Here is a 21,655-nt window from a genome sequence, read left to right as displayed (position 1 = left end):
ACTCTCCTGAAAAGTCTTAGAACACACCTCCGACCACACCCATGGATGATCCTTATGTAATAAGTCATAAAAACAGCTTATTCTAGCAGACAGGTTAGGTATAAATGCATGATAATAATTTATTAGACCAATATATGCTCGTAACTCTTCCTTAGTACTAGGCTCAGGCGCTTTACGCAGCGCAGTTAACAAACTTTCTTGTGGACGGAGACCATCTCGAGTAATCACATGTCCTAAATACTCGATTGAAGATTGCAAAAACTTACACTTTTGTTGGTTTACTCGAACACCAAACTCATCAAGGCGTTGCAGCACCTGCGCCAGACGGGCAAGCCCCTCTTCCTTAGAGCGAGCCGCCACTAAGACGTCGTCTAAGTACGCCACCGTTCCTGGAAGACCTGTTAAAATTTGGTCGATGGCTGACTGAAAAATTGCAGGAGCTGAAGACAAACCATATGGTAGCCTTTTTAAACGATACAGACCCTTATGGGTAGCTAGGGTCAACAGATGTTGCGATTCATCCGCTACCGCCAATTGCTGATACGCATTTGAAAGATCAAGGCAGCTAAAAACTGAGCAACCGCCTAGAGTTGCAAAAATATCTTGAGCCTGTGGAAGCGGATAATGTTCCATTTCAATACACTGATTAAGAGTAATCTTATAATCGGCACAAAGCCTAACACCATTAGGCTTAGGGACAACCACAAGTGGAGTGCTCCACTGTGAATTAGTAACTCTGTACGCAACATCCTCTTGAACCATGCGGTCCAACTCACTCTCAACTTTCTCCCTTAACGCAAAAGGCACTGGTCTCGCCTTACAAAACTTAGGGACTGTCCCCTCCTTTAAGACAATATGAGCCTTAAGACCCTTAATTTCGCCCGTTCCAGGCTGAAAAACTGACTTAAATTTACTCTTCAATTTAGCAATGTCCAAATCAGAACTGTGATCCACAGTGGCTTTACATGAAAACACATTTTGCCAATCTAACCTCAACTGGCCTAACCAGTTTCGCCCCAACAGAATCGGCTGACTCTTACTTTCTAAACTAACTACTGTCAAAGGCAAACTCGCCTGCTGATTATTATATTTAACATTGACATTCACTTGTCCCAGAACAGGTACATCATGACCTGAATAAGTAGTAAGTTTCACATTTGCTGGCCTAAGTTTGAGGTTAGAAAATTTTTCATAAAATATCTCAGAAGGACATATAGTCAAGGCACTGCCTGTATCTAGAATCATTTCTAAATATACATCATTAGCCACTAGGCCTACCTTATACAGTTGAACCTCTATAAGACGAATTTCAAGGGGTACGGGAAAAATTCGTACTATAGAGGTATTCTTAATAAAGAGGGTCGTGTTATCGAGGTTTAATGCTGCTGTTATTCTTCTTATAGAGGTTCCTCCTCGCTCCAAGGTTTTTCCAAACAATGACTGAGGAAGGAGGAGGGATGGGTGGGGGTTTCATGTTGAGACAAGCTTCTGTTTGTTTTGAAAACTACGTACTATGGAGGTTAAGATTATGATAAATTCGTCTTATAGAGGTCACGTTCGTCTTGTAGAGGTTTTGTGCTAAGAATATTCGTTGTATAGAGGTTAATCAGTCCTAGCCCATGTCACAAACAAATTCGTCTTATGGAGGTTTTTAACTTAATTACTACGTTGTATAGAGGCGTTTTTAGCATTGACCTATATGAAAGTGTCAAGGGGATTTAAAAAAATTCGTCTTATCGAGGAATTCGTTTTATCGAGGTTCGTACAAACGAGGTTCAACTGTAGCCGTTGTCTGATCCTGATTTAAGGTTGTACAGACCTATCTCTGCCATTGGAACTTCTAGGCCTAGGCCTACCTCTTCCTCCACTTGATGGACCCCCATCCTAGGTGTCGACTTTTTACCATGGAAACTAGAAGATTTCTTGGCTTTACACACTTTCTTGAGATGACCTACTCTCTGACAACCGTGACACTTGTAACTGGCGAACGCACACGCACTAGGCCAATGACCCGCAGAACCACACCTCCAGCAAGAGTTTCTAGAATTTTGATTTTCACTACTCCTATGCATGAAAGTTTTAGGCCTATTTTGACTTTTCACATTGATTTTCGCAATGTCCCCACGAGGTTGCACAAATAGGCTTGACTGCGATTCGGCCTGTTCCAGCCTGAGCGCTGACGCATAAGCTTCGTCAAAGTCCAATTCCTCCGACAACAATTTCTGCCGGATAGTTTCATTAGAAATGCCGGAAATCAATTTGTCCCTCAAAGCGTCTTTCAAAAAGGTACCAAATTTGCACGAACTAGCCAAATGTTTTATTGAAACCACAAACTCCGCTATGCTTTCGCCCGGCTTTTGCACACGAGAGTAGAATACATATCGCTCCGCCACAACCAACTTCTTGGGCGCATAATGTAATTTCAACAACGCTGCAAGTTCATCATAGGTCTTAGAATCTACCTCTACCGGTGATAATAAATCGGATAGGACCGATAAAACCCTGGGACCAATAACTGTAATTAAAACCGACACCTCGTTCTCCTTCTTGACATTGTTCGCTTTGAAAAAATGTTTCAGGCGCAACAAATAGGGCACAATGTCCTCCTCACTTGGATTAAATTCAGAAATCCTGCCAACACTAATACTCGCCATTTTTAATCATCTCAACTATAATACGCACTAAAACAACAACTGTTATCGCGTACTACCCTAACTATGATAAAAAGGTTTATTACCGACTGCGCCAAAATGTCGTAACCTAACCGTTACGTTAGAACACAAGAAAAGTGGACAGTAATTAAGAGAGAACCACTTACTATCGTTGGTGGACATAGAAGAAGGAGCCGTGACGAATCATCCCACTTCAGGGCTCAGTGCACAGTGCAGCCACCCCGCAAAACATAATAACTCTTCCGTTACTAATAATTATGACTGTTCATATATGAAACTATAATGACTTCTACTACATTATGAAAGCTGTTTCCAAATATAATCTTACCTTGAACAAACATAAATGCAAGTTTTCTACAGCCATGATCCATCTATTAGGTTATGTAATCAGTCATAAATCAATAAGACCAGATCCAGATCGTCTGCAACCACTTTGAGATCTTCCCATTCCAACCAACTCAAACTCTCTTCACAGAGCTCTTGGTATGTTCTCCCACTATTCACAATTCATTCCTAAATTTTCTGAGAAGGTGAGCTGTTTAAACAGAAGTTCATTTCCACTGAATGAAGAAGCTAAATGTGTATTCCAAAGACTTAAACAAGACATTGTTAATGCAGTAACTTCTTCGATTGACTGTGATGGGTTGTTAACAGTTGAAACTGATGCATCAAATCATGCAATAGGAGCAGCTTTGACTATTGATGGTAGACCCGTAGCGTTTTTCTCTAGAACACTTACTAACTCGGAACAGAAACATTCATCTATTGAGAAAGAAGCATATGCAATAGTTGAAGCGTTAAGAAAATGGAGGCACTACGTCATAGGCAGACACTTTCGCCTTATAACAGACCAACGATCTGTAGCATTCATGTTCAGTGATCGGAATGCAAGCAAAATCAAGAATGATAAAATAATGAGATGGAGAATTGAGTTATCCTGTTATAAGTATGAGATCATTTACAGAGCTGGAAAAGAGAACAAAACAGCAGATGCTTTATCCAGGGTGTGTTCATCGATGGAAGGAAGTTTATCAAACCTTGTATCACTACATGACGCTTTATGTCATCCAGGAGCGTCTCGAATGTATCATTGGACTTGGAGTAAAAACTTGCCTTATTCACTGGATGAGATCAGAAAAGTAACTTCCTCCTGTCGAACCTGCTTAGAGGTAAAACCTCGATTCCACAAACATGAAGGACAACTTATCAAAGCTACTCAACCATTCGAAAGACTGAATATAGATTTTAAAGGGCCACTTCCTTCCAAGAGTAGAAATCGTTATCTTTTAATAGTCGTAGATGAATACTCTCGATTTCCATTCGCGTTCCCTACTCAAGACACAGCTGCTAGGACTGTTATTCTGAGACTTAAGGAACTTTTCTCAATGTTTGGAGTACCGGCTTATATTCATTCTGACAGAGGTTCATGTTTTATGTCTCAAGAACTAAAATCATTTTTATGTTCACTAGGAGTTGCTACCAGTCGTACAACAGCTTACAATCCTCAGGGCAACGGACAAGCTGAGAGGTATGTTGGTATTATATGGAAGACAATCGAACTATCACTTAAAAGTAAAAATCTGGACATATCTGATTGGGAAAAAGTACATTTAGAAGCTTTGCACTCTATCCGGTCGTTATTGTGTACTTCAACAAATACAACACCGCATGAAAGACTATTTTTCTTTTCTAGAAGATCTAGTAATGGTAAGACAACTCCATCTTGGCTCATGAATCCAGGTCCAGTGCTCATGAAACGGCCTGTCAGGAGCTCGAAATACGAACCACTCGTTGAAGAAGTACTGCTCCTTGAGGGGAATCCTGAGTATTCTCACATAAGATATGCAGATGGCCGTGAAACTACAGTGAGTTCCAGGCAATTAGCACCTGTAGGAGAAGTGTCACATCATGAAGAAGACTCAAACTCCAATCTACGACATGAAGAAGACTCAAATCCCAATCTACGACATGAAGAAGACTCAAACACCAATTTACGACATGAAGAAGACTCAAACACCAATCTACAAATAAATGAAAGAAGTTCTCAAGTTGATGCTGGATCTGAGCCTATCTTCCAAGACGAGGAAAGACTGAATCAGGACCAGATTGCTCTAAGGAGAAGCTCCAGAAGTAAACACCCGCCTTTGTATCTAAAAGACTATGTCAGCTAGGAGGGGAAGAATGTCATATAATTCCTTTCTATCTGTACATTGTAACATCTGTTCAAATGTTTAGAAGTTGTTTTTGTTTACTATGATGTTAGTTTGTTTCATATTGTTAGTTCTATATCATGGTAGATTCTATGTTCAATAAAGCCTAACTAAAGGTAATTTAGTTTATAATGGTTTTATTCATTCAATCTACAACAACGGGCAAACTTTTATTTTCCTCCGTGGATTTTAAATTTTTTGTTGTTGAAAATGGGGTATTTGGCCACGAGAAATCGATTGGAGTTAGTCACAACGCTGGAAAAGCCGGCTTCTGTCATACAGCCCTTGAATGTGCCCATGTTATTATATATGACTTTTGTAGCGGCAGTTAACAAAAACAATTGTTACAGGTTATTTTTATTGTCATAACTTGATTTAACACGTAAACAAAAATAACTGCATTGATTAGTTTGGACTTAACATTTTAAAGAATAGTTGTATTTAGTTAGTTTATTAGGTACATATTAGTGTTGAAGGTTCTCAAGGTTAATTTTCAAGATTAAAAATTAAACACGGAAGATTTCTGAAGCGAAAATATTAACTTACAGAATTTGTAAGGGAGAGAAGCTACAATCAATCATCGAGAAACAAATTCTACCACTTGGTTTACAACCCAACCAGATCCAACCAGCCCATACATCTCACCAAATTTTTAGAACCTAAGCCAAGCCACGCATCGAAGAATGAAAGTAGTAAAATAATTTTAGATCTTAAGGCCGAGCAATGTGATGAACAACAGGCTGATCATTTTGAGCAGGAGAGTCAAATAATCTCTGTTCGACGTCAGCGCAGTTTGGTAGAACGTCAGCACAGTGAAGTCTGAAATTTCTCAATCCTATAAAGTCGTCATGTCGGCGGATTAGAGATATATATTCATATAGATTAGAGATATATAAAGCACATATATCTCTAATGCTTTAGATATACATATATAAATCATTAGAGATATGCAATGCTTATATGTGTATGCATTGAATAAGCATTATGCACCCACATTGCAAGTGGACAATATTTGAAAATTTGAAATGCCTTGCAATCGTAGCTACACTTTAAAAATAAACAACGGAATTATCCAAATGCTACTGGGCAATGAGAAAAATGAGATGTTTTGCAAGTGTTTCGATTCAATAATAAACTTATACATGATAATACAGGTTAATACTTATTGAATAAGGCTCCTGGTACTTCAAAATCAATCTAAATGTCTTGTCTATTTCAGTAAATCATTTCATCAAAGAAGATCAGTTGCCTCATTTGTTATTCTATGGACCTCCAGGGACAGGGAAAACCAGTACCATTTTGGCTTGTGCCAAACAGTTATATTCTCCTAGCCAATTTAGTTCAATGGTAAGTAAAACATGTGATCCACTCACCTCTCTAAAGAACCTCAAGATTTAGCAAATATAAAAACTTCAAAGGGTTTTCAAAATTGTTTGTAACTAAAGCTGTATTTGTTGCCATTAACATGCTTTTACACCAGTAGCTCCTATTTTGCTACAGGGAAATAGGACATGCTTAAGTGGCTCTTATGACCTCCCAAACCTTAAATAATACCTCTAAAGCAAAATTACAATCCAGGAAGAAATTGAAGTTTTTAAAAATAATTCAAATTCTTGCTAAGGTTTTCTTTGAGGTTAGGTTTGCAGGAATTTCGCTAAGTCGAGGTTCAGAACCAGTGTCAGTCAATATAGGTCAGGATTTGACCTCATTAAAAAACAATTAAAGTAGCCTAGGCTACAATACTTTACAGTACACTGTTTGTGGAGTGTTTGAGTAAATTAATGAAAAATTAAGAGAGAAAAAATAAAAGTTATGTTTTCAAGAAGAACAGAAAGGAATAATGTTTATTTATATAATACAATGGATTATCTTTATATCATCAGCTGTTTTAGTAATTTAAAAATTCTAAACAGGCTAAAGAAAAATTTTAGATAAAAGAACTGAACATACTCCCGGCCTTGAAGTGTCCTGACTTCAACAGTTAGTTTAGAGCAAAACACATTACCTAACACAAAAGTTTGCTGTAGGCCGGCTATAGCAGCTGTTTGCATTTTTCTACTTCTCCTTTTCAACCTTTAGCATCTTTGCTGGGAAACACCTTAAAAACTATTGCTGGAGACCACCGAAGTCCTAGCTCTTTGATATGTTGAGCATCAGAGTTTTGAAGGAACTTTGGTGTTTTATGATGAGATTGAGTAAGAGAAGTGAACAATTCTTGACAGTTCATAACACATTTCTTCAATTCAAAGCACTCTTGTTTCAATAATTCAACAAGGTGAGATTGGAGGATGAGCGCTTCCTCTGTAGTTTGTGATGAAGAGTAGCCTTTGTCCAGAGCTTCATCGGAAGATACAACCACTTGTCTGGATTGCTTGACTGTCTTTACTGTAGTGGTTTCACTCTCAGTTGTAGCGGCGGCAGTGTCTGTTGGTTTAACAGCAACACGATCGGTAGGATGGGTGGTATCATTATCGGTAGGATGGATAACGATAACAGTACTGTCTCTTGGAATGACAGCAATGTTGGTTGGTTGGATGGCAGCACTATCACTTGTCAAGGTAGTTGAGCTCACTGTTGTATCTGTATTCGTTGGTTGAGGTTTTGTCACTGTCACTGTGGTATTTCTAATTTTCGAGTTTACGAACTTAGGCATAGTGTTTGCCACCAACCTCTTGATGAGTTTTGTTTCAGGTTGTATAAGCTGGATGCCTTTGGTTTGAAACTCACTTGATGGGTTTGGTTTGGTTGTAACATTAATTGCAGTTGTTCTCGGAGGTTGAGATGGACTTGATGAGTTCGGGTTGGTTACATTCATTGCAGTTGTTTTCGGAGGTTGAGCTGGACTTGATGAGTTCGGGTTGGTTACATTCATTGCAGTTGTTCTCGGAGGTTGAGCTGGAATTGATGAGTTCGGTTTGGTTACATTCATTGCAGTTGTTCTCTGAGGTTGAGCTGGACTAGATGAGTTCGGGTTGATTACATGAACTGCAGTAGTTTTATGAGGTTGAGCTGAACTGCAATTAACCTTGGCCAAATAAGGGTTAGAACCAATTTTTGAAAGCAGCACTTTAATGTAGCTGGTGATGTGGATGAATAGTTCATTGATTTGGTCTTCATCTTCAGCTAAAGTTTCAATGTTCAAATCATCTTCACTTGATGTACTTACAATTCGATAAAAATAAGAATCAAAGTCTTCTTTCTTCTACTGGGTTTCTTGCATGAGAGTCTTTAAGGCTTCGTGTTACACAACTGTTAATGTTTCTTCTTGTTCAACATGTTGATCTACGATGTTTCTTATTTCGTTGAGACGAGTTTTAATAATAGATGTGAGTCGTGTATAAGTTTCAATTTTAAAATCACTATTTGTAGATGCCATTGTACAAAGATGATGAGATAAATGTACAAAAATCACAAAGTGTAAATGAGTGGGTTAACAGTTTCAATATGGAAATAAGAGTTCAGTTAGGTAAGAGTTCAAAGGCACAGAAAACAATGGGTAAAATGAGGAAATATTGATGTAAGAAGAGTTTAGTGGATGTGTGTAATATTCCAAATCGCTGAAGTAATATCTTGGATCGAAGGACCATTAAATAATGTGGATTGTTTGAGTAAATTAATGAAAAATTAAGAGAGAAAAAATAAAAGTCATGTTTTCAAGAATAGAAGAACAGAAAGGAATAATGTTTATTTATATAATACAATGGATTATCTTTAAATCATCAGCTGTTTTAGTAATTTAAAAATTCTAAACAGGCTAAAGAAAAATTTTAGATAAAAGAACTGAACACTGTTTACGTTGTAAAGTAGAACCTCAATTATCCGGGGTAGGCCTACTAAAGGGGAGGGATCTTTAATATTGCGCAATCATGACATTTCTAGTCGTTGACCTTGGTACAGGTTACAAACTGCAAGTTTAAAATCACAGCTTACTCTAATCTAATTCACCTAAAACCTAGCTAAACACTGTGTTGTGTATAGCAATAAACCTTGTAATGAACAAAACAAAACAGTAGGGAGTTTTGTAAGCTACTGCGTGATAGTTCGGTAGGCTTACAGTGCTGCTTTAAATCACAACAGAGGAATGTCAATACTGTAATAATCATCAACTATAGCATTGGTGTTGCCTTAGTTTAAACAAATCGTATTGAAAATAATAAAGATAAGTCGTTATAAAAGTGTATAATCACACTTATACACCATTCATAAAATACAACATATTCATAAATTTTGGTAGTAAATTTGGGGGTTTGAAATTGCAATATACCATGGGGGTCGGATATTTAAGTTGGTGGTACCAACTTAAAGATTAATAAAAACACTCGTAAAAGGAATGTTAAGATAACGATGTTGCTATTCTCTTTGCTTTGTTCTTCTATTATTTTTCTTTCTTAGGTTTCTCTTCATCCAAAAATTGTTCAAGTCACCATAGTTACTTATCACCCAATCACAGCTTACTACACATTACGTCGTCATCGTCATCAGTCCTCAGCAAATGAAATCAGTTCTCAGTTGTAACATAGCGCGCATGCAGCGACAACAGCAGACAGGGATAAAACGGAGCAGATGAATGTTAGCGCAAGCGTTGACGTCACCTTTCCATTTCATTTGATGAAGAAACTGATTTTTCAAAAACAATAATGGGGGTGGGGGGTTCGTTCTATCGAGGGAGAGACGCAGACAATTCGTTAAGTAGAGGTTAAATTCGCTATGTAGAGGGTTCTGACAATGATAAATTCGTTATATTGAGGTGTCTTATTTTAGCCGGGATCATGAAAAATTCGTTAAATCAAGGTCGTTTATATGGTTTGTTCGTTATGTAGAGGTAAAATATACTTTGTGTCTTATGGAGAGTTCTAGGGGATTTAAAAAAAAATCGTTAAATCAAGGAATTTGTTATATCGAGGTTCCTTATATCAAGGTTAGACTGTACCAAAATGTTTGTCTAGGTGTGTAGATTTACAAACTGACCTTACAATTTTTTAAACAGTTCCTTGGGCTCCGCCCCTGTGGATTTTAAAGTTCTGTGTTATCCTTATGAAGAACATATTTGTTTACAATATGATCAGCTGGATAATTTAATCGCTGTTAATATTTAGTTGCAATGGAAACGTGTGCTACAAACATTTACTGACTTGGATGAAATGAAATATTTACTATTTGAATTAGGGTTGGCGTAAATAATACAATGGAAAAAAACGAGAAAGCCTGGACAATTTTATAAACTAAAAAGAAAACTGAATTAACACTGTGCATCACTTCTTGAGCAATAATTGAAAGGGACAATTTGCAAACTATGGAAACATAGGAGAGTCATAGAACACCACTAAGTAGAAGAAATAGAAATAATAATAACGATTATAAATTCAAAAAGAAATTTTATTATGGACAACCTCAGGGACATATTTCCGAATAGGCGGAGGCAAATTTTAGGGGCCAATTAGCAAATTATTCTGGGAACGGCAAAACAGCCATTTGAAATACTTTGATTAAGTATACCCTACAATTATTTCAGAAAACATTTTAGTTAAACAAAAGTCAATAGTTTAGTATAAGGCTGTGCTGAGTTTTCCGTGCTGCCCTATTGGTCTGGCGGACATGCGCGCCGCTTGAGCGGTATTGCCGGCTGCTGCGTAATGGCCATCGAAGAAAACACTTCCCCCTGTTTACTTCATACTTCATACGCTACTACGCAGTGAGCTGAAAGGTTGAAAGTTCATCCGAATGCCAATGTGGTGTGTAAACACTGTGGTGTGTAGAGATGGTGGTATTTCTATTGTGATTTTTACCAAAATGTAACAGATTGTATAAAAAAAAAATTTTAATTTTTTAATCACAATAAAATCGGCTTAATCGGCTTGCGAAATTGTATAAATGTCGCTATGTTGGAGTCATACAATCACTTTTTTAATGGCTGGTAAGTTTACAACTTAATGTTTTCTTTTTTGTTTGTTTATCATTACAGTAGATTGGATTTTAGAGGTTAGGGGCAAGCGGCAAACTCAATGGCTCGACAAGCGACAATTTTGGTCAAGGGTGAAAACATAGTGGAGCGGTAGTTAAGCGTAGTTGAGCGGGTAAAAAATAATACATGTGTGTAGGTGTGCCATAGTGGTAGTAAACATATTTGTTTCATTTCAATGCCAATAGTCTCTCAAGTGGATCTGACTAAAAGTGTTGAATGAAAAGCGTTATAAAGAGCCCTTGTACACGGACAATTTTGTCTGCCGTTTCACGCCACAAAACGTGATTATATACTGATTGGATATTCCGTGTATCCAAGTCAGAAACACATTTTGCATAAAAAAAGTCGAAAAAAAACGTTTATTAAAAAGGCTCTGAAAAGTTATTAAATTTTTTGATGTAGCATGCAATACTACCGATTATTTTTCTACAAAATCAGCTGATAGGGCATGTATTGGCCATTGAGGAGATATTACTGAGGTCGGGGAGTGCGCAGACAGAGTTATGAGGGGGGGGGGGGGGTTTGGTGGGGCGGCAAACTTCGTTGCCTAGAGGTGGCAGATACTTAAATAGTGGGAAACATTAAGAAAACACTAAAAACCAAGATCAGCTTTTGAAAAATTATAAGATATTTAGAAGAAATGTTGATTATATCGGTTATGTACATTGTGAGTATTTCCATAATCTTCGAGTTGACTCTTTTAAAGTCATCGGAAATTATGACTGTTATTTGTTTCAAAATAACGCCTGTAATACTTTGCAATTGCTCAAATTCTAGCAACAGGTACACTAGTCTTATATATTAAAAAAAATTGGTTTTTCTTTTCCGAGTTCGTTTGGCTCTGCTACCCGACGGATTTTCATGATTGAGGTCTCAAATTGAAGGTATGCACGCACAGATTTGCCATCAAGCATCAGCATATATTTATGTATAATTCCACTCGGCTTATACGTAAAAGAAAATTTGCTCCCCATGTATTTCTTATGGGATTTAAATTTGGTTTCTCTTTTCCGAGTTCGTTTGACTCTTCTACCCGTCTGATTTTCATGATTGAGGTTTCAAATTGAAAGTGCACGCACAGATTTGCCATCAAGCATGGGCATATATTTATCTATAATCCCACTCGGCTTATACAAAAACAAAATTTGCTCCCCATGTATTTCGTATGGCAGTTAAATTTGGTTTCTCTTTCCCGAGCTCGATTTTCATGATTTAGGTCTCAAATTGAAGGTGTGCATGCACAGATTTGCCATCAAGCATCGGCATATCTATAATCCCACTTGGCCTTTTCATAAGGTTTTTTTATGATTAAAAAAATCAACAGCTCCAGTATTGTTCATGTTTTTTACATGTTTTAGACTAAAAATAATCATTAAATTATAGGCTTTAATTTGAGCTATTGATTGTTTGAATCAGTTAAGCTCAAGATAGGTTACTCAATCAAAAATCATAAATTTGATTTTTCTCGGATATTATATTTATTTTAACACTGAGGAGCAGCATGGGTTTTCTAGTAGGAGTTAAATTCCCTTTTTTACAGTTGTTTTGTAGGAGTTTTTAAGAGAATATCAGAATGGGTGTCCATTTAGCTTTTTCATAAGGAGGCTGGGAGGTACAGAATAACTCCCTATAAAGAGGCAGGGGGGGGGGGGGTCCAGGGGTCCTTCCTTGAAAATTTTTTATAATTTCTGTACAAAATATTTTATATACCTAAATTTGCTTTGTCAATTATTTAATGTTTTTACTGCCAAATCTAAAAATGTGGTTAACATAGGGTCTCGGGAGGGGGAGCATGAGCCCCTCCCACTAGCCCATATTGATGGACCCCCATGGATATCAGGCATAATTGAATAGGAAAGATCCAAACTGGCAATAGAAACAGAAAAGTGTACATGTTATACACAAAACATTAGAGTATTTCACTGTCTCACAAAGCAAACGTATTTCATTGTCACTCACAGCATTTTCAACTAAGGAAGAGACCATTTTCTTCAGGTATAATGGTTCTTGTGCCAGTTATTCAGGTAAGCCTGCTATACTCACAAAAAAGGCCCTTTTGATCTATCCTTTACAGTAGGTTTATTTAAATCTTTATCCTGCTTAGACTTAGTCCCGAGGTGGCAAATTTTAAGAGGTTCCGGTTCTCTCTTTTTACTTTCTCGGGGCTATACATAGTAATGGAGAAAGTATTTTTGTCATCAAAATTTTTGAGTTTGTGTTTTGAGTGGATATGTCCATTTTGAGCCCCCCTGAACCCAAAAAATTGGTTTTTAAAGTGATGTCTGTGTGTATGTGTGTCTGTTTGTGTGGATTTTCAGAGCTACAGACCATGTCTGTAGTCAGATTTTGATGACATTTGGTATGTAGGTTCTAAACCATGGTATTTCCAGGCGTTTTGTTTAAATTTTTGTTAAATTTAGATTTTTAATGGGGATTTTCCCATAAAAACCCATAAAAAACAGAAAAATCTGATTTTCTCAAAATTGGCCCAAACGGTTTTTATAAAAATTTTGTATGTTATAGTCCTTTCAATTCTGAACAAAATGGTACAAATCCCATTTCTGTAAAAATTACGGTTCCAAAGTTATTGTAATTATGTTATTTTCCCATAAAAAATCCCATAAAATTACAAAAATCAGATTTTGGAAAAAATTCTAGTGTTGATTAAAATTCATGTATTATGGGCCTTGAAATTCTAAAAAAAAATTCAACCACTATTACTGTAACAATTACGGTTCAAAAGTTATTGCAACTTTTTTGTTATTTTTTCCTACAAAATTATCATAGTTAATCCCACCGCTTACCCATGATAAAGTTTGTTGGAGCTTATGGGAGCTTATGATGCTTTTTGTATTCATAGTAAGAAAATATTGTTAAAAGACAGGCAACCCATATAACTCTATAGTATTGTAATAGGAGGGTCGAATATTGCAAAGAGGAAGGGTTTGGAAATGTTGTGTGAGTAGGCTGGAAGTGTTGTTAAACAATAGCTTGTTGTGCTGACCTACTGAAAGCTGTTGCTTTAAGTAGGCCAGTGCACTTGATCAAGGCAATATATACCGTTATAGTACAGTAGAACCTCTTTAATCCGAACTCCTGTAATCCGAACGTCCACTAATCCGAACCCCTTATTGCTGTACTCTATGCACAGTACAGCAGTTCTTTATTGTATAATGTATTTAATGTACAGTACTGTTTATTCACCATGTATTAAATAAACACTGTATTTTAATTTTAAAAACATTTTTTCACTTTTCCCAAAATAATTTTGATCAATTTTAGCCATGTTTAAGCTATTGTTATGTGAAAACAACAATATGTTCTATAATCCAAACTATTCAATAGTCCGAACTACCCCTGGTCCCAATTAGTTCGGATTAAAGAGGTTCTACTGTATAACTAACATGAAAATTATGGTAGAAAATAAAATAAGGAAATAATTCAGATGGATTTTATTTGGAATATTTTGTACCCACATAGGTTTTGGAACTCAATGCCTCAGACGACCGAGGTATTGGCATTGTGCGTGGACAGATCCTAAACTTTGCAAGTACTAGAACTATATTCAAGTCCGGGTTCAAGTTGATCATTCTTGATGAAGCTGATGCAATGACAAATGATGCCCAGAATGCTCTTAGAAGAAGTAAGTGAACCTCCCATTTTGAGTAAACTTTAATAAATTAGTTATTGTGCCTCTTAAAATTGAAGATATCATTTTAGCTTTTTAGAGAAATCAAATTAAAGCGGCTTGATTTTTAGCCAAGTCGAGCTTTTAATCCCACTATTCTATTGATTATATTTAAAGAAATTAAAAAAAAAGATATAACAATACCCCCGCCGCAGCAAACCTGCAGACTAAGCGAATTTCCATTTGCCTAATTTGATTTACAATAAAATATCTCCTTACAAATATCACATTGTTCCCTATCTAAATAAATAGCATTAGTTTAACGAGTACTAAAGTTTGCTGCAACAGGGAGGGTAATAAAGTGTTTTTTTTTGGGGGGGGGGGGGGGAAATGTTAATAGTTTAGTATAAAATAAATGTATTTTCCAAATTTGATCAAAATATGTTCATAAAAAGAAAGGCAAACGATAACAGTTTATTTATTCTCCATATAAGAATTTTAAAATTACAATTTTTTGGAATTTTCTCTGTAACCATTAGATGCATGATAACGCTTCAACATACTAAATGATTTGTTTTTTTAAGCTCTACAAAATGGTTTCAAGAGAAATTGCAAAATTTTATGTTTTTTAGGGTAAAAAATGGGAAAAACATATTTTCCCCCATAAAACCCCCCATAAACCCCCGTTCCCATAGTCCGAAAATGCTGGTTTGAACTCGTTTGAATAAATGTAGGTTTACACGTTTGTACCAAATTTTATCAAAATTGAACTATTTTTGCTCGAGTTATCGTGCTAGCGGACCCACTCATATCTGTATATATAAATATGTATATATATATATACATATATATATATATAGGCTATATATATATATATAGGCTATATATATATATATATATAGGAATTTGAACGGATGGTGTTTTTGGCCTCTAGGGACCTCAAAACGAACAAGTATCGGTCCCGGGTCCAGGTCTTGCCATGAGTACTACGGTAATAGTTTATTCTCTATATGGGGAATTCGCTAAAAATCTACAATAATATCAAATCAGGAGAAGTTCCCGCTTAAGCCGGGTTTACGTGGTGCCAGTAGGCTAGACAATTGTCAGAAGACAACTGACTGGCATGAAATTACTAGAATCAAGTAAAAATTTCAGGCCAATTGACTTATTTTGTTGTCTCCTGGATTAGACTGGCCTTCGACAATCTCGCAATCACGTGATGACCATTAGCAAAGACAACCCGTCTCATCAACTAATATCGTGTAAACCCTGCTTTAGTCTGACTTCAGTAGTCCCATGTGTTTATTAGCCTAAGTTATTAGGCTATATATGAATGGATTTGATTTAGTAGGTACTTACTAAGTAACAGTTATTAAGGACCTACTAAATCAAATCCATTCATTTACAGTACCGGAAGACATCCCATCTATATGGATCAGCTGTCGCCAATTTTTTACTAAAAAAGAATGTAGTTGTGTGAGCCAGTCACAGATTGCGCTAGTGTCAAAAACTCTATTTTGTACCTTATTTTTCGTTACTGACATAGTTGCGGGGTCACAATAGTTGCTATAGCTCATAATAAGTCATTCCATCAGTTTGACTTGGTAAAAACCATCATGTTATCGGCAGAAATCAGTAATTCAGATCAGCGCAATCTGTAGGTGGCTCACATCAACTAAGACAAATTTTATTAAAAATCAAATCAAATCAAATCAAATTTTCTTTATTCACTTTATACATTTTATATACATGAATAGTGTCAAAGCATACAACATTAGTTATAAAACTTAATCTAAATGGCTTAACCATAAATTTGACAATTATTTTAGAATGGACAGCTAATTCATTTTTGATTTATAAACTCATCTATACTATAGGGAGCCAGATTAATTAAGAATGATTTTAGCTTTTTCAAAAAATTGGGTTTGTTTTGATCTTTTTTTAGTAAGGCAGGCAAACTTCTTACAAATAAATTGCCAATATACGAAGGCTTCATTTTTGAAAGTTTCAGACGATGATGACTTTTTACAGTAAGATTTTTCCACCTTGTATTGTATTTATGGGATACTTCAGTGTTTTTATCTTTATAAACATCCCGAATAGTTTTAAAAATATACAAACCGTACACTGTAAAAATTTTCATTTCTTTAAAGTACTTTTTCACCGACTTCTTATTCTTAAATTTTTCAATAACTCTAATGGCCTGTTTTTGCAGTTTTAAAACCTTTTTCAAATTTTTTTGTGCTGTCCCACCATAAATTTCGATTCCGTAGCCAATATGACATTCTATAAGCGAGTGGTATATCAGTTTTAACACAGCTTTATCACAGAGATAAGCCATTGATCTCAAAACAAACAAGCCTGGCTACAACTTTAACATGGGGATGGAATGTCTAGTTGTTGTGTTGTATTAATAATCAAAGGTACCGGTATAGCCTAATAACCTAAGCTAATATGGAAAATCCATGAAAAAGGTCACTTTAGCCTGTAGGGAAGTCACAACTTCAGCCTGATCATAGTATTAATAAAACCCAAAAGCATGTCGGGCATATTTGTATATGTGTCTGTTAGCACAATAACTTAAGTAAAAATAATCAGATTTTCATATATTGTATTTTGTTTATTTGAAAAAGTTTGTGAACCGGTACGATTGGACAGGTTTTCCCATTTTTTACCCACGCTTAAAGAAACAAGTAATTTAGTGTCCTGAAGTGTTGTTGTATACTAAATGCTTTTGGAGAAAAGTTCAAAATCTGTAAATTTAAAATGCCCACGTTATTCTTAAGGAAACAATAGAAAACCCACTTCATTACCTTCCGTGTAGCAGCAAACCTAATTGCTGAATTAGTCTTGTTTTGTTCAAAAAGGGAATAAATCTAACATTTTTAGGAAATATTTAAGAGAAAAATCAAATCATCCGAATGGATATTCGCTTAGCCTGCTGATCTGCTGCGGCAGAAGGGGGTTTTTTTTACTAGGCACAAACTATCCTAACTTAAGCTTAGACCTACAGGAGGGGGGGGGGGTTCTGCAGGAGGGAATGAAATAAAATCAGATAAGTCTGATTAACTATTTGTATAGACTGACTCTCCTTCATCAGTCAACTAACTCTTTCAACTCTTTTAAATTCCATAACTCAAAGTAATTTGTGACTAGAATCTAGAATGACAATGATATAACATTATTCACTTTACACCCATTTATCATTTATCTTTGCCCTAAGCTCCATGATGTGTCAGTGTTGTAACTAATTGAGTATTTAAAAATACAAATTTTTAAAATGATGTTGACAGTTATTGAGAAGTTTACCGACAACGTAAGATTTTGCCTGATCTGTAACTACCTCAGCAAGATAATCCCAGCCCTCCAGTCTCGCTGTACAAGGTTTAGGTTTGGGCCTCTGGCTTCCGAGCAGATCCTACCCAGGCTTGAATATGTGATCATGCAAGAAAAGTGAGTTTTGGCATACATTTTAAGATTTCAGCGGTTTATTTTCTTCGCAATTAATACCTAAAACTTTGCTTACTTCAAAGTTGTCAAAACCCTTTAACTTTACATTACCATTACTATCTTTTAAATCTTATATTCTTATTTCTTTTATATCTTTTATTAATCTTTTACAGAAATTTAATGTTAATTTAAAACAACACATTGTGATCAGTGGCGGGGATAAGAACCCGTGGGCCCTCTCCCAATTGTTATGAATTTAAGTTTATTTATTTATTTATTCCATTTGTTCCAAAATGGATAATTTGGAATATTTTGTGTGTATATAAATATACATTTAATTTAATTGGCTTGGATAGTAATCCAAAGGCTGGACTGAAAACTAAAAGGCAATTGTTGAATGAACTGAACGAGAGTAAACAATAGGGACGGAATCGAGAATGGAGCGTCGAGTTAATTTGTATTTATCTAGTTGGCTTTTGTGAATAAAACATGAAAATAAATTCATTTTGCGTTATTTCTAAAATGGCGACGGGGACAGGATAGTTTATTTCATTTGTACGTGTTAAAGAAAGTAGTTTGATTTTCGCGCAGTATTTAAATATACAATTCTAAGTCAACAATAGGCCAAGCAAAACACAAAAATGTGGAAAAACTATATTGGTAAAATTCATTGTTGTAGCCCCGGAACTGTAATATATAAAATATCTGGTTTTACAATACCTTTATCAGTATTACCATCCTATACTTGCGTATACATAACGGGTCCACATGTACAACAAGTAGACCCGAGAACAGACACACAAAAATCAACATTTGCCCAACACCTTATTGACTGTAATCACGATATGAATGACATTAACACCGGTCTGCAAATACTACATTACTGTCAAAAGGGAAATAAAATGGACGTCTTGGAGGAGTTTGAAATATACAAATCAATAAAAAATCTGGATTCCAACAACCATATCCTGAATGACAAACTCCAGTTTAAGTCAAATATAATTTTTAACACGCTACTGCAACAAGGAAACAAATCTGATCAGCTGACCACAACAGATAACGAAGATAATTCAACCAGATAGCGCTGACTTGAACCCTCCACCGACAGTCTGTTCCCGCTCGTGTACCGGCAATGTTACATATTCATGATAGGCCTATCGAACTACAAGTATTTATTTTTATTTTTATGTCGTACGTGTCGTGTAAAAATGTTGTATGTCGTGCAATGTGTTGTAACGAAGCTATTCAAGCGGATCTACATCTTCCTGTATTGAAGTGTTTGACAATGGCAGCTCGCCGAAACATGTAACACACGTTGACGAAAGTTACTTTTTGGAACTGATAAAGGTATTGTAAAACCAGATATTTTATATATTGGTAAGTTGGATGAATTTGAGGGAGCCTACCAATTGTTCAACATTTTAATTCGTCGTCAGGCCACTAGACCGTCTTTTAAAATTAAATATATAAATACGAAAAACCTCTTCGCCGACAAGTTATTTCATCGTAAGTACCGTTGACCAGTCTGTAAAATTAAATTACTAAATATGAGAATCCCCTTTGTCGACAATGGACTAGACTGTCAGCTCACTGGACCACAGTTCATAAGTCAAGAATTCAATGAATTTTTAACTTTCAATAGAATACACCATGTTTTTTCACCACCGTATCATCTGGCCACTAATGGCTTAGCAGAAAGAATGGTTCAAACAGCAAAGGAAGTTTTTCTTAACCAGATGTTATATGATGTGACCAACCTCATTGAACACTACAGCATAGGATTTGCAGCTTTGTATTTACCTATAGGAATACTCCACATTCAACTACCGGCCTTTCACCATCAGAGATGTTTTTGAAAACCAATCCTAGAACTATCTTAAGTTTGCTTAAACCTCATCCATTAGGAGAAATGGAAAAGAAGCAGCTGTTAATTAAATCTCATGCAGATTCCTCTAGTGGTAAATCAAGATTTTTTGTAGAAGGAGAAGCAGTTTGTGTCCACAGTGTTAGGCAAGAACAAGTTAATTGGCTGCCTGGAGTGGTTACTAAAATAGTTTGCTCAGTAACGTACTTAGTAAATGTGGAAGTAAAGACAAGGTTTGTTCATGCGGATCATAAAACGAAAGGAAACATCAGACCGTGGTGAAGAAGTCAGATTACCAATCCCCAGGGATAATTTAGGGTTAAGTAGGCCAGTTGACAAGATCACAAATGCTCAATCTCCGCCAAAAGGTGTTCCACCCAGAACTTCTAAAGATTACAAGATGCAGGAAGACATTTATACAGTAAAGACTCCAACAAGCAATGATATAAGTCCTGGGTGCTCTAAACGTGTTTGGAGAACACCTCAAAAACTGGACTTGTAACTTAATGTGGTACATCTCCCTGCAAAGAAGCAAACCGTTATATTTGTTTGTGTTTTCAGTGTTTTGTTATGTTTTATGTTTTGTTTTTGTTTAGATTTTTTTATTATTGGAATTTAATAAGTGGGGAGATGTTATGAATCTATCTATCTATACTTATTTAATACGCAAGCAGGTTTTTTGTGACAATTACTCCTCCAAAACTACTGAACCGATTGACATGTTTTTGATGTCATTGGAAAGAGCGTAACGTGAAGTTGTGCAGGAAACTTTCTTTTTAGGGAAATGATTAGAGAGTGAGGCCCTGGGGCGCTTTAAAGTTTCGTATTTCTCCATAAGATTAACATGGGAAAGAAATTTTTTTATGATACTCCAGCTGTTGTCAGAAATTAAAAGTGAGAAGAAGAACACATGTTAATTGTAAACAGTCAATAAGTTTGCTAACAGTTTGCTACAAACATTTTACTGACGCTAAAAAACTAAAACACTAAAAAACAAGATCAGCTTTTGAAAAATTATAAGATATTGTAATGTTGATTATATCGATCTGTTATATAAATCTTGAGTATTTCCATAATCTTTGAGTCAAATCTTTAAAAGTCGTCAGAAATTATGACTGTTATTCGTTTTAAAATAACGTCTGTAATACTTAGCAATTGCTCGAATTCGAGCAACCGGTACACTAGTACTTATTTAATACGCAAGCAGGTTTTTTGTGACAATTACTCCTCCTAAACTACTAAAATGATTGATATGTTTTTGGTGTCATTGGAAAGAGCGTTTAATGTGAAGTTGTGCAGGAAACTTTCTTTTTAGGGAAATAATTAGAGAGTGAGGCCCTGGGGCCCTTTAAAGTTTCATATTTCTCCATAAGATTAACATGGGAAACAAAAATTGTTATGAAACTCCAGCTGTTGTCAGAAATTAAAAGTGAGAAGAACATAAGTTAGTTAAAAACAGTCAACAAGTTTTCTAATTTAACAGTTTGCTACAAACATTTACTGACTTGGTTGAAAGGAAATATTTACTATTTAAATTGGGGTTGGTGTAAATATTACAATGGAAAAAAGCAAGAGAACCTATATAATTTGATATACTAAAAAGAAAACTGAATTTCTTAAGAACACTGTGATTTATTTCTTAGTAATCATTGAAAGAGCCGATTTGCAAACTATGGAAACATAGGAAAGTCATAGAACACCACCAAGGAGAATAAATAGAAATAATGTTTTCTTTTAGAATTATTATCAACAACCGAATGAGGCTATGACTAAGGCTATTTGTAGAAAACACAAAAAAACAAGATCAGCTTTTTTAAAAATGATAAGATATTTTCAAGAAATGTTGATTATTTTGATCTGTTATGTACA

At 35.7% G+C, this 21,655-nt stretch overlaps 1 protein-coding gene across 1 annotated transcript in view; it reads left to right on the top strand.

Annotated features, from left to right (window-relative positions):
• Positions 1-21,655, top strand: part of LOC128995486 (replication factor C subunit 5) — a 78,788-nt gene that overhangs the window by 26,588 nt on the left and 30,545 nt on the right. Inside the window, exons 3-5 of the mRNA XM_054420535.1 lie at positions 6,102-6,229; positions 14,325-14,487; positions 17,766-17,925. Coding sequence (XP_054276510.1) covers positions 6,102-6,229; positions 14,325-14,487; positions 17,766-17,925 — 451 coding nt within the window. The remainder of the gene's footprint in view (positions 1-6,101; positions 6,230-14,324; positions 14,488-17,765; positions 17,926-21,655) is intronic.

This window comes from Macrosteles quadrilineatus, unplaced genomic scaffold, assembly GCF_028750875.1.
Source record: "Macrosteles quadrilineatus isolate MER2022 unplaced genomic scaffold, UCM_ALF_1.0 Scaffold_1__1_contigs__length_201487025, whole genome shotgun sequence".
Taxonomy (NCBI): Eukaryota; Metazoa; Arthropoda; class Insecta; order Hemiptera; family Cicadellidae; genus Macrosteles; species Macrosteles quadrilineatus.
Note: the sequence above shows the minus strand (reverse complement) of the source record. Positions and strands in the feature narration are given on the sequence as shown.